General features: G+C 36.8%; 1 protein-coding gene across 1 annotated transcript in view; it reads right to left on the bottom strand.

Moving 5' to 3' along the window:
* arid1b (AT rich interactive domain 1B (SWI1-like)) overlaps positions 1–13,198 on the bottom strand; it is a 708,988-nt gene that overhangs the window by 518,395 nt on the left and 177,395 nt on the right. The window contains 1 exon segment of the mRNA XM_028797431.2: positions 6,451–6,585. Coding sequence (XP_028653264.2) covers positions 6,451–6,585 — 135 coding nt within the window.

The following is a 13,198-nucleotide window of genomic DNA, read 5'->3' as shown; positions in this document are numbered from 1 at the left end:
TTATTACAGAAGCGCCACTGATAGCCGGATATTGTACTACAGCATTTCTATCATCTCTCATTTTATTCTCACTTATAACCCATTATTTTCCATACTATTGCACAATTTTTCAAGCAGAATTCAAACAGCGAAAGGTTGACTCTGCTTCAGCAGGATAATCTCTCACTAACATTTCTTCTGACTGAAAACCTCTTCTATTATGAAGATAATATGCAAAAATCACGATAACTTCTAAATATTAGTGGTTCAAGCTGCTGCCTCAAAGTTCTGAAGATCAGCATTCAATCTCCAGGCTGGGCACTCAATGTCTGTGAGTACCTTGCACATCGTGTTGAAGTATGATGAGATTTTTAACTTGCACTAAGTTGCTTCACATTTTCTTAAGTCGTGCATTTTAAGTTAACTGAAAACTCCGAACTGGCCGGACTTGATACACTGCAAGGACCCTGATGGCATAACATTTGAACTTGTGCTACTGCTTTCTAGCTTCAAAGAGCTGACTTCAATCTCCAGGCAGGTGGGCTTCTAAACTGACCTGGTTTGAATCAGGGTGTGTGTGTGTGACTGAACTCTGTGGCTGACCAGCATCCAAAGTCCTCTCTATCTATCTATCTATCTATCTATCTATCTATCTATCTATCTATCTATCTATCTATCTATCTATCTATCTATCTATCTATCTATCTATCTATCTATCTATCTATCTATCTATCTATCTATCTATCTATCTATCTATCTATCTATCTATCTATCTATCTATCTATCTATCTATCTATCTATCTATCTATCTATCTATCTATCTATCTTACTACCTACCTACCTACCTACCTGATCTCGGGTATGGAACCTACCCTTTGTCAAAAGCCACCAACCTGGAATCTGAAGTTTTTTTGAAAATAAATGAATGGGTGAAGGAATAAGTCTGCTTCCTGCGTTATATTCTATCAAAGCAGGCTATTGCTCCTCCAGAATATGAAATGATGGATGCCTAGATAAATCTGACACTAGAATATCATGATGAGAGCCCTGGACTTTAAACCCATAGGTTGCCAGGTCATCGTATAATACAGAATAACAATGCAGCCTTGAGCAAATCATTTGAATGACCTGTGCTCCAACTGTTAGAAATATATGTTAACATTTGTACTATGGCTCTATACTTGTAACGGGCTTTGAACGTGGAAAAGCCACTTTACAAATTTAAAAAAAAATTAACTATTAGTATATTGTATCCTTGAGCAACAGAAAAAAAATGTGCCAATTAAACAAAATGAAAAAATTCCATTTAAACTGGAAAGGAATTCAAAATAACAAGACTAGGGTCATAACAATAAACGCATAAACAGTGTAAACAAGCTCTGGACATGAACCAAAAATCATAGCAAACAGTGTAGAATAATCATAGCCAAATCAACAAGACATTAATGATAACAAAGGAAGAGAATTGACTCACAAGAATGAAGTTTTTACATGAGATCTATAAAAGATCTGCAACCTTTTATAATCAGGAGGTGTATGAAGCAGATTTTATACTGTTAAAATAGTGACTCCTAGTGCCTTACCTAGCAATGTCATAGGAACCTTCAACAAAAATGGCAGTGCTCATAACAAAACAACATGGTGCCACTGATAAATGTAACTTTTTTTCAGCGTTGTTAAAAAGATGTTGAAGTAAAAAATAATTGTAATTACTGGATTGCTTAGTCTTTAAAAGCCAGAAAAATGATGTTACAAAATTTTACAAGACCAAGGAACCAACAGACAAAATTTAAATTGCAAGGCATATCATCACAACTGTTTCTTCCATACTCATGTCCTGACTCAGCTGCAGTCACATGGATGACAGTACTGGAAAGTAGAGATGGTAGAAAATAGTGACCTGTCATACTTAAAAAGGAAATGTAGAAGAGCACCAATGAATAAAGTCATAACAAAAACAATTATACACGGAAAATAAGAGGTAACTATTACCAGAGTCAAAAGTCCAAAACAAAATTCAGAAGCAAAATGCATGAACAGAAGTAGCTTTCGCAAAGATACCAAACCCTCAGCATTTCAAGACTAGTCAGCACTCAGATTGATCATGAGTGGCTTCTTATGGGCCTAGACTGGAGTGAAGTGACATAGTAAATGAGCCAAGTTTGTGATTTCAAGGGTAGTCATGCATTTTTTCAGATCTTGAAACCTGCAATATCCTTCCAAAGCTTTAAAGTGTTAGCTTTACTTTTTTATTTTTAAGCCATTTTTTAAAGAAAGCAACAACAGTTGATCAGAACTATAGCTCACAAGTGGAATGCATCCAGTAAAACACAGATGTCTCTTTCTAATGATTTCATTCTTGTTTTAACACTTAAAAGGAAACATTTTTCATATTTTTTTGTTATGGATTGTGGTATTTTAGGACCCACTTTTATTTCAGTGGGCTCATCCTAAATACTTTTGTATCTGAAATACTGTTGAACCGTTTCACTTATTTTCTTAGCTTGATTGGACGGATGTATCTTTACAGACAGTTTTGAACTAGGTTAAGGAACTTTAGAACATTAGAAAAACTTTAAATGAGAACAGTCCATTCAGCCCAACAAAGTTCACCAATCCTATCCACCTTATTCCTCCAAAACATTAACATGAGTTTTGAACATCCTTAGACGTCTATCACAATACGTGGTAATTGATTTCAGGTGTATAGATCTTTATGTGAAGTAAAACTACCTAACATTTATGTGAAACTTAAAAAAGAGATGTAGTCTTTTATAAAGTATAGGTGATCCTGATGATTCATTTTATGATTTTAAACAGGTACCAGAAGAAAAACATGCATGTCAGAAGTCAGGCCAAGATCGTAAATCCAAAAGTGAAACTGATCAACCTCAAAAACAAAAACCTAAAGTGATTTCAACCAAGAAATCAAAAATAAAACACACTAGCAAAAATAAAATGATTTTGTCCTAATCTTGGATGACCTGAAAATGGTCAGTGCTAATCTTAAGCACTGTGCACATCTGAATAATTTCCTTTAGTAACATAATAAGCAAAGGCATCACAAAACATGGTGGTGTCCATTAAAAAAGAAGGATGTCAGGAATTCTTTTTATTAATAGTAAAATGAAACAAAAACAAAAAAGTAATGACAGGATTGGATTCAGTGACCCAAAAAAAACTATAATAACTGATAGTTTCTGCAACAGAGAACCGAGAAACAGATTAACACAAATATAATTCACAGTACTCCACTCTTTTTTGCAGAACATTCACTGTCTCTTGTCTGAGTAGTTTATTGTCTGGAAGTCATAATTTCATGAGGACTAGGGGCCTCATGTATAACACCATGAGTAGAGTTCACACTAAAACATGGTGTATGAACAAAACTGGAAATGTACATACGTACAAAAGAATTCAGATGCATACCACTTTGTGTAAGCAAAATTCCACGCACTTTCCCTTTATAAATCCCAATCAGCTAAATTTTAACACGCATGCACCTACTGCTACACCCTGACTACTTCCTGAATTTTGCATATTTGAATTTGCAAATCAATATAAATAGTCAGTGTTTATTTAAAAGACAATGGCAAAAGCACATGGAAAAAAGAAGAATTGGGGACAAGGAAAAAATATACTATTTGTTGGCTTAAGCAGTGGTATAAGCAACAAAAGGAAACTGATGGAGTGATACAGCGTGGTGGAGACACTCAAAAGTTCAAGTTCAGAAAGTCACACAGTGCCAGGAATTAAAAACTGGTCAGACATCAAAGTTGACGTGAAAAGGTGAGTCGCACCATTTATATATGAGGCCCTAGGTCTATCAAGTCACACCCTCAGGCCTATTGTATGCAGTTCATCTCAGGTACACTTAGTCAGAAAATATCTGCGTGTATATTTAGGCTAACTTTTGAACTTCTTCAACTAGCATGCATTTTATCAGATTCTACTCTGTACAGCTAAATATCTGATTGTAATCTATTCTGACAAAAAGTATTCTGTGAAGTCAAGTGTTATTAGTATATAATGCCAAAAATGGACTCAGCCAATGAGAAAAAGAGACACATTGCCTAAAAGATCGAGTTAATAGCAGTAGCAAAAGATGACCCCTCAAGAACAAATGCAATATATAAGACAGCATAGCAACATTAAGATATGACAGAGAGAACTTAAAATATTTGGTAATCCACCACTTATCTGTCTGTTTGTCATACTGTAATGGCTTGTGCGTTGCTGTGATACTGGAAGCTATGCCACCAGTATTTTAAATACCAGCATAGTCACACTTGGTGGACAGATTCCAGTGGAACTTCCAGACTAAGAACAGAGTAGGAAGAAGGATGTGGTGATTCACTTCTGAAACATGGCCACTAAAAACCCTATCAGCAATTGTAAGATAATGTCAGATATAGTGCTGGAAAATGAGCCCCTCAGGTTGGAAGGAACTCAAAGAGCAACTGGGAAAGAGCTGCCTTCTGAAAGAAGAGTTGACCACAATGACGAGAGTGGAGTAAAACCTGGTGTTTCAGGACTTTTATTTCCTGATGTGACATGACTCAAAATGAGAAGAAACAGCTACAAACATGAATTAATCATTGCAACTTGGAATGTAAGAAGCATGAATTTGGGTATACTAGAAGCTGTCGAACATGAAATAGAACACATAAAGATTGATAGTCTAGGCATAAGTGAGCCGACATGAATGGGTTTTGGCCACTATGAATCTGATAATTATTTGATTTACTATGCTGGTAATGGGGAATTGAAGAGGAATGGTGTAGAATTTATCGTCAAAAAGAACATCTCATCATCAATCCTGAAGTACAACACAGTCAATGACAGGATTATATCCATATGTCTACAAGGAAGAACGATTAACATAACTATTATACAAATCTATATAGGCCAGGTGCTAATTGTGGAACAGACCATCAACTGCTCATATGCATGTTCAAGTTAAAATTGAAGGAAATTAAAAAAAATCCACGAGAGCCAAAGTATTACCTTGAGCATACACCACCCGAATTCAGAGGTCACCTTAAGAATAGATTTGATGCGTTTTCCACAAATTATCGAAAACCAGGTTAGTTATGGATCAACATCAAGGACATCATACATGAAGAAAGCAAAAACTTGTTAAAAAGAAAGGGGAAAAAAAAAGAAAAGTGGATGTCAGAAGAGAAGTGGGATGTGCATATATCAGAGACCGTGGGTCCCTCCCTCTGACAACATTGCGATGTTCTTGTATACGTGCTGCAAGTGTTTTAGATGTTTGTCCCACGTATACAGCTGGGCATGCACTGCATGATATACTGTATACTGCGTTTCATGTCTCAGCTGCAGATTTCTTGCTTTTGGCATTAAAAAGAACTGTCCATAGTGTGTTTCCCGGTTTATGTGTTAGTTTAATGCCTGACCTGGAAAGGATGCGTGCTGTGGTTTCTGATACACCACAGGGATAAGGAAGACAGTACCAGGTAGAATGGGAGATCAGGTTGGTCCCAATTTTTTGCTGAGGTCTGGGGTGTCTCCTATGCAAGCATTGTTTGATAAATGTTTTGGACTGGCTGTTTAATGTAAACGGAACTGACAACGTCTTTCATTCTCTTTAGTTTCCTTTGTATTACCGTGTGTGTGTATCTTTCTGAACAATGTCTTAAACATCTCTGTTTATTTGATAAGGGGTGATTGCTACCAAAGTGTAATATTTTGTCCACATAACATTCTTTGTGATAAACAAAGTGGTGTTGTTACTTCTTTCAAAGGAGATGTCCAGGAAGTTGATGCATCCATTTATTTCTCTTTCTATGGTGAACTGAATTTCAGGGAATACTGAGTTGATGCGGCCGTGTTCTGGTTGCTTTTTAATGTGACAAATGTATTGTCGACATCACATATCCAAAGTTTAGGTATGAACTGAGTTAGAGCTATGCTTTGAAATCATTGCATAACCAATTCGACTAAGAGTCCTGAAAAATGGGAGTGAATATACGACTATTTTAAGATACACGATTCGTTTGTTCTCTTCGTGGATTTCTAGCTATAAATATTCAAACTATATCACAGACCTTCACTTCTGTATATAATCAATTTGTTAAAAGTTCAGAAATGTCAAAAGAAAGCGAAGGATAATCACAATAATTTTTTAAGGAACATGAGTGTGATACACACACATATACAAGGCCAGAAATGATTCTTTAGGGATGCATAATTTTTTACCTCACGAAAAGTTGAAAGGTTGACTCCATTGGAACACGGTTCTAAACTACATTCTGTCCTTTAACATATGAGAAGGTAATAATTAACTAACACTGAAGGCTTTATCTGTAGGCTCTGGATCATAGAGTTACAGAAAAAAGCATGCCTCAACAGTAAGCTCCACTGACAGCATATTGTAAATATTTCAAATTTGGAATAGCCTTGCCTGAAAAATATTGTGAAATGAAGCGATTCATCAGAAACACTTACCTGCTGAGGTGGAATTCTCTGCTGCATATATGAAGGTTGTGTTGGAGCCACAGGTTGTTGGGGTTGGCTGTAATAAGTCTGTTGGCTTTGCTGGCAGTACCCACTCACACCTTGCTGGCTGTACTGTGTAGGCATCTGCAAAATAAAGATAAAAAACCAAGTGATAGGAAATAAATACATTTGTAAATTGTCATAACATATTTCAAATATCAACAGAAATCCATTGTGCAGGTCTTTATTGTTAACAAGGTTGAATTGCAGAAGACTGTGGTTTCCTGGGTTTGAGCCCTGCACTGCATTGTCAAAATGAAGTCTGCATATGTCAGGCCTTTCTTTCAGGTACTCCACTTCTCTTACCACATCCCCAAAGAAACAAATGTCAAGTTAAATGATTCTGTGTAAGTGTGCTTGTATGCAATTGTAAGCCCTGAAATGAACTAGCTGGCGGTCCGAAATCATACCTGCATTGTGCCCATTGATGCAAGAAGTGACTCCAGCTCTCTATAATTCTAATGATTATGTTACAAAGATAGTAGGAATGCTAAATATTTTGTCTTGCTAAGGGTCATGCAGTGAGTTTAATGGTTAACATTTAAAAAACAGAAATATTTGTTTTCTAACCTTAACCTATTATACAAATATACCCAGGCAATGCTGGGTACATTGTCTAACTTTATCAAACTTGTGGCCAGTTGACAGCAAAACCAAAGTACTGTACTAATGTACACACACAAGTCAATGGTATTTTACGTGTAGACATATATTTAGAATGAATCCAAAACAAACATTCTTTAACATATACTTCTTCTTCTTCTTCTTTCGGCTGTTCCCGTTAGGGGTTGTCACAGCGGATCATCTTCTTCCATATCTTTTTCTTTAACATATATTGAGAAATGTAAATGAGAAAATCTTTGTACATCATACAATGTAATGCATTTTAAGGGGTTGCCACAGCGGATCATCTTCTTCCATATCTTTTTCTTTAACATATACTGAGAAATGTAAATGAGAAAATCTTTAAACATCATACAATGTAATGCATTTTAAAAATCCGTTTGTCTTCTTATTAATAACGTTATCCTCTACTCCTAATGGCACCTAAACAGAAAGCTGTAGCATACAGCCATGGACTGGGCAGGCAATATGCATAGTGGTGACACACTTCTCTGTGAGACAAGTAAAAGTACCCTCTTTGTGGGATGCCACATCACACATTTCAAAAGCAGTGTGGCCTAGTGGTTTGTGTGATGCCATGTAAACCGCAGTATTGGAAATTCATTCCCACTTCCGTCTTAGTGTGAGATTCTGACCAAATCACTCAACCTACTTGTATTCTGATTATAAGAGGTCATGGTTTTGAAAGCAGCCTTACAAAATAATATGTAATAAACCACCATATTTTGTATAAATAACACAGTAAAAAAACATTTTACAAAAAAGCATGCCAGATATATTGAACTGTATGAGCTAGAATAGCAAGGGCAGAGAAATTCAATTGACACATACTGCAGATAGAAGGAAAGCATTTTTTGTCTCCAAGGGGAAATTAAAAAAGTAGAATGTTTTGCCTATAGAGTAAATTCAACATATTTAAGATAATTAGCTGGCTCCTTACATTTTGTGATCTTATAGTATCCAACCAAATTCTGCAATTTTTGGTCCAAGCAGTAAAGAAAAAACCAAACTCATACATCAATGGTCGCCCCCTCCTTAATTTCCATATATTTGTGTTGTTGATGGGCAGCAAGGTAATGCAGCACTTACTGCGCAATTGAAACAAAATAAATAAGTAAATAAATAAATAATGAGATGTGTTTTGTGTGGAGTGCATGTACTGTAGATTACATTTGACTATGTACATGAATCCAACGTTGTGTGTTAACAGGCTACAACATAAACAATAAAACTTCAATTTCCCCAAATTTGACAACCCCCAATTGACAGAATCTAATGCTTGAATTTAGAGATTGGTCATTTGTATGAAAAGATTCAGCACCAGATGACTGTAGTGATGGTTTTATTTAAATAAAGCACATTGAGGAGCCTGGTCTTCGATAAACAATGATGCCATGGTGTTGACTTCTTGCTGAAATACATTACAGTCCATTTTGGAGGTTTATTTTTGATTTTATACGTTTATAGGAAATATTTGTGCTATTTGGAATAACAATAAAACCAATGTAGATTCTTTTCTTACAACATGTATATTTGTAGTGCTTCAAACAAACCACAACACCAACAACATCTATAATACTTCTCCAACTAATGTAGCATAGGAGAGAAAGACACAGCAAAATAATCAGTCAACGCAGCAACATGACTGTAACTCCAGTCTTTGAATGCATTGCTAAAGACTGATTTAATTCATAGTATAAGTATTTCCCAAATACTTTAGGCCCCTAAATAAAATGTTTATGTTTATGGGGCTGCTTTGCTAGTATAAATGGGCGGAGTTATGCTCTGAGGATCTGCGCCAACAATCGGAAGGTTGCCAGTACTAATCCTGTAAATGCCAGAAGTGACTCTACTCCGCTGAGCCCTTGAACCCTACAACTTACAGGGAAAACTTGAGGGTTCGCACTCCAGCCACCGTAAAAAAAATTCACACTGTTTCAGTGTGGTGCTGAGGTGTCACCCTCTGCACTTGGGTCCCAATCTAGGTGGTTCGTCATGTGGTGGGTGTAGTGACGCACTATCAGTGCATACTCCCACCTCTCTCTCTCTTTGCTAGTCTAAGATTATGATTTTGGTGTCATTGCAACAGTACAGATCCACCTTTAGAAACAGTCTATAGTGAATAATACATTTAAACGTATCTAGTATAAACTTTTTAGCTTAATTTCATCATCTTAACTTTTCTTTAGCATCACTTCAGGATCCCCATTGATGGTGTGTATAATTGTGTACACTCTTGTTTTCATTCCAAAAGATCACTTGTTGCACATTGATTCTGCATAACTGTCTAACAGTTCAGACAGTCACTTTTAATTCTCATTCATTAATTCCAGAAAGTACAAGAGTACAGAATACTTCTACCTGTAAGTGAAGTGTGCCAAACTACTAGACATGAAGGCAAAAAAAGCACTAGCGGTTTACCCACAATTTACCTTTTCCACTTTTACAAAGACTGCCTTTCATCCACTGATCATCATCTTGTTTTGATTTACAAATACAGTGCTACAATGCAATTGTTTTACCCAAGGTGCACAGAAAAGTTAAGTGATTTGCCCAGGGTTCCTCTTTTGGTCAGAGGCTAGAACTGACCCACATCCTTGTGATTTAAACTCTGATATCTTCATGCTCTGGGTGTTCAGGAAGGCATATGTTTCTGCCACTACATCACATAATAGCGAAATTTCTGGGCAAATGCCAGAGTATTAAAATGAGTGCCTGATGATCCTTTTATTTTACAAAGCTGAAAAGATACTGTATGCTCATTTTTGTCTTGTTTGCTGGAAGAAGTTGAACTCTGGCTTAAATTCCACCAAACTATGCTACAGAAAGTCTTCCTTAAAAAAATTACTTATTGTATTTTTAGAGTGTTGCTTTTGGTTTAGATTATGTTAATGAACTATTACTAAAAAGACTACCCAGAGCATCCACTGACACAAACTGTCCAGTCCCACCCTCCAGAAATGACCATCTATCTGCCACAGTGAGGATCCTACGAGCCAGATCGTCCTTGGGGAATCACGCCACATGACCATACAAAGTCAAAGCAGCAGTACCCAAGGATTTTCCAAAGAGACACAGTACCAAAGGAGTCCAATCTTCAAATATCGGGAGCACCACACACACCTTTCCAGCAACCTCATAACCCCCCATGCTATCACAATCCGTCTACTGACTTCATAGGAAGAGTCACCAGAGACATGAATGTCATTGTTGAGGTAAGTAAACCTCTTGATGAGGTTGACACTCTCCCACAGACAGACATGCTGCTGATGACTGTACCCAAGAAGTCATTAAAGGCCTGGATGTTGGTTTTTATCCAGGACACTCACAAGCCCAGACACAGACTTCTCACTCAGTTTCTCGAGAGCCCCGATCAGAGCCGCCATTGACTCTGCAAAAGATCGCTGGGTTCAAACTCTGTACCCAAATGTTGTTCATGTGGAATCTGCATGTTCTTCCTATGTATGTATATCATTTCCTCCAGTCGCTTCAGGCTTTCTCCATCATCTGGAAAGATGTCTGTTCGATTAACTGGCAATACGTTGCCTATTGACTAGCACGCAAAAGTAAAAAATTCATTGTACTCTGTACACATGACAATAATGACCCTATAAATGGGTCATAGAATTAATGGGAGTGTGGGAGTGCAGGTGATTTGGCTCTGTGATGAACTGGTAACCTCTCTACAGCTGTTTATTGCCTTGTATCCTATGTTGCCCATGACAGTGAACTTGATTAAGTGGATTTCAGTTTTGTTATACTGTACAAACACATAAAGAATGCAGACAACACTGCAACAGCAAATTTTAGAATTATGATATAATGAGTAATTTGGCTGTGCTTCCCAACATTTCAAAATGTTGTTCTAAATTTTACTTTAGGCTTATCTGAGCAAGCAATTGCAGGCGCCTGTTAGGAAAGCAGTTTAACTGAAGATGTCTGGATGCACAAGACAGATTCACAAGGAACTTCAACAGCATGAAATAGAAGGAATAATGTGCAGAGATGACAGAAATCGGCAGAATTATGATGGATCATCCTTTATCACATCCAATTAAGACCACTGGCCACTTGTTCTGCCCTTGACCGTCCCCAGTAGGCGTGTCAATCACCTTCAACCAATTAGCTTTAGAGTTAGCCTAACATCATAAAGGGGGGACTTAATGACTTACAACAGAAACCTTTAGACTTTAGTTATGTTCTAATTTCATGAAGATATATAAAGCCATTGGTAATGCCAGAGCAAACATATGAAAGCGCATACATTCATACATTCAGCTTTATTTATATAGATATACCATTTTCTATGTATTATGACAAAATATTACTAGTAACTTATTTTACATTGATCTGAGCAAGTGAAGTACAGTCAATCATGACAGTAGTAGTTTGACCAGAGGTGTATGGCTGCACAATATTTACTTACAAGGAACTGCAGCCTTTTGAAAAAAAGGTGTAATTGGACAGGATGAGAGGAATTGGCAAAAGATATACAGATAGTCCTTAATCATATCCCCTAAGATTGTAGGCACTTGCTCAGCTCCCAAGAAGTCATAACCCCACAGCTTTAAATGCGGCAAAGAGACAGTGGTGAGGCGGGTTGTGATGGCACTGTACTAGGGAGTGACCAAAACCCCAAATTACAATTGAAACTCCACAGATACAGCAATATGGCCCCAACTTTTGGTCATGACATAAGTAATGAGGTAAATGACTCATAAAAGAAAAAGCTTAATGTAATTGGCTTTGAGGGCCAAGCTTAAATTCCATTCAGTTCCTTGGAAGTGTAACCATGCTATGCATGCATATATAACATTTGTAGCACCGTTCCTCTGTTGACAGATTACAGTGGAGTACTTACTGCCACTCACTCTGGCCACCAGGGACAACAAAGAAATTTCATGTGAAAAACCTGACTTAATAGTGAGAAGTGCATACAGTATGTGCCAAATTTCAAGTGTATGGCTTGAAAAGCAAAGCACTGCATGAAGAACAAATAAACAGAAATTGTGCTTTATAGACACCAGGACTATTTTAAGGATTATAATATAATAATAATATAATTAATAATTTTATTAATAATATAATTCTTTATATTAATATAAAGTATAACACGGTTTGAGAATCTTATGTTATTATTAATGTTGTCTTTAAGCTGCATGCTCATATTGATGTTTTAAATGATTGAGCATTACCAAATCAAATTTCATGCAACTGGCATTGTTACAGTAATAAAGTAAAGCTTAATACTACTTAAAAAGGCTTGTGCTGAAAATGTACACACACACATAGACAGTACGCATGACTTTTAAGATTCATGGTGCTGAACTTGGCTCTGAGAATGTGGAGCAAATATGACATTTTTCATTTGCTATTTTTGGAGCGGGCTTTCAGAAGTTCAGTGATGAGGTGCTGCCACTTTCATTATCACGGAGATGGCTGAGCTGATCGCACTTCTTCTGTCTACACTAATGCCCTTTCATTCGCTTGACTTCCTGAAGCCCCGAAGTCAGAATGTGCGCTGCTTTAAATGGAGTGATGCAATTTGCAGCAAAAAGACATGAACCTAAGCTATAGTTCCTTAATCACACGCTAAGTGTATCTGTTGTTGATCTAAAGTGTAAGTTAGCCTGGCTGTTTCCCTTCATGTATTTATGATTTCTAAGGCGTTTTGAGTAAAAGCATCTGCAAAACGATTGCAAATAACAGCATCACCTGTTCTGATGGCTAACAGCCCACTGAATTTAATGACATCAATTCAAAATGAATTAAGGATCAAAGGGACAATTGGGCAGGCATATTACAACAGCAGTAACACGAGCTATGTCTATATTATTGTACGTGCTTTGTCTAGTAGAGGTAGAAGGGTGCATTATTTTCACTCTCTCCTTGTTTGTAATAAAGAATAGAGAGAGCAAATTAGCTTACATCACATAAAGTGACAGATTAACAAAAAAGTGTCTGGCTTCAGGGCAAAAAGGTGCTACTTGTAGGAAATGAAGTTTAACTATCACTATCAAAGTTCATATAAATTGGGTAATATGAATGACAGGAAATAACTAACTGAATATTC

This window comes from Erpetoichthys calabaricus, chromosome 3, assembly GCF_900747795.2.
Source record: "Erpetoichthys calabaricus chromosome 3, fErpCal1.3, whole genome shotgun sequence".
Lineage (NCBI taxonomy): Eukaryota > Metazoa > Chordata > Cladistia > Polypteriformes > Polypteridae > Erpetoichthys > Erpetoichthys calabaricus.
This window is presented reverse-complemented; position numbering and strand designations above follow the sequence as displayed.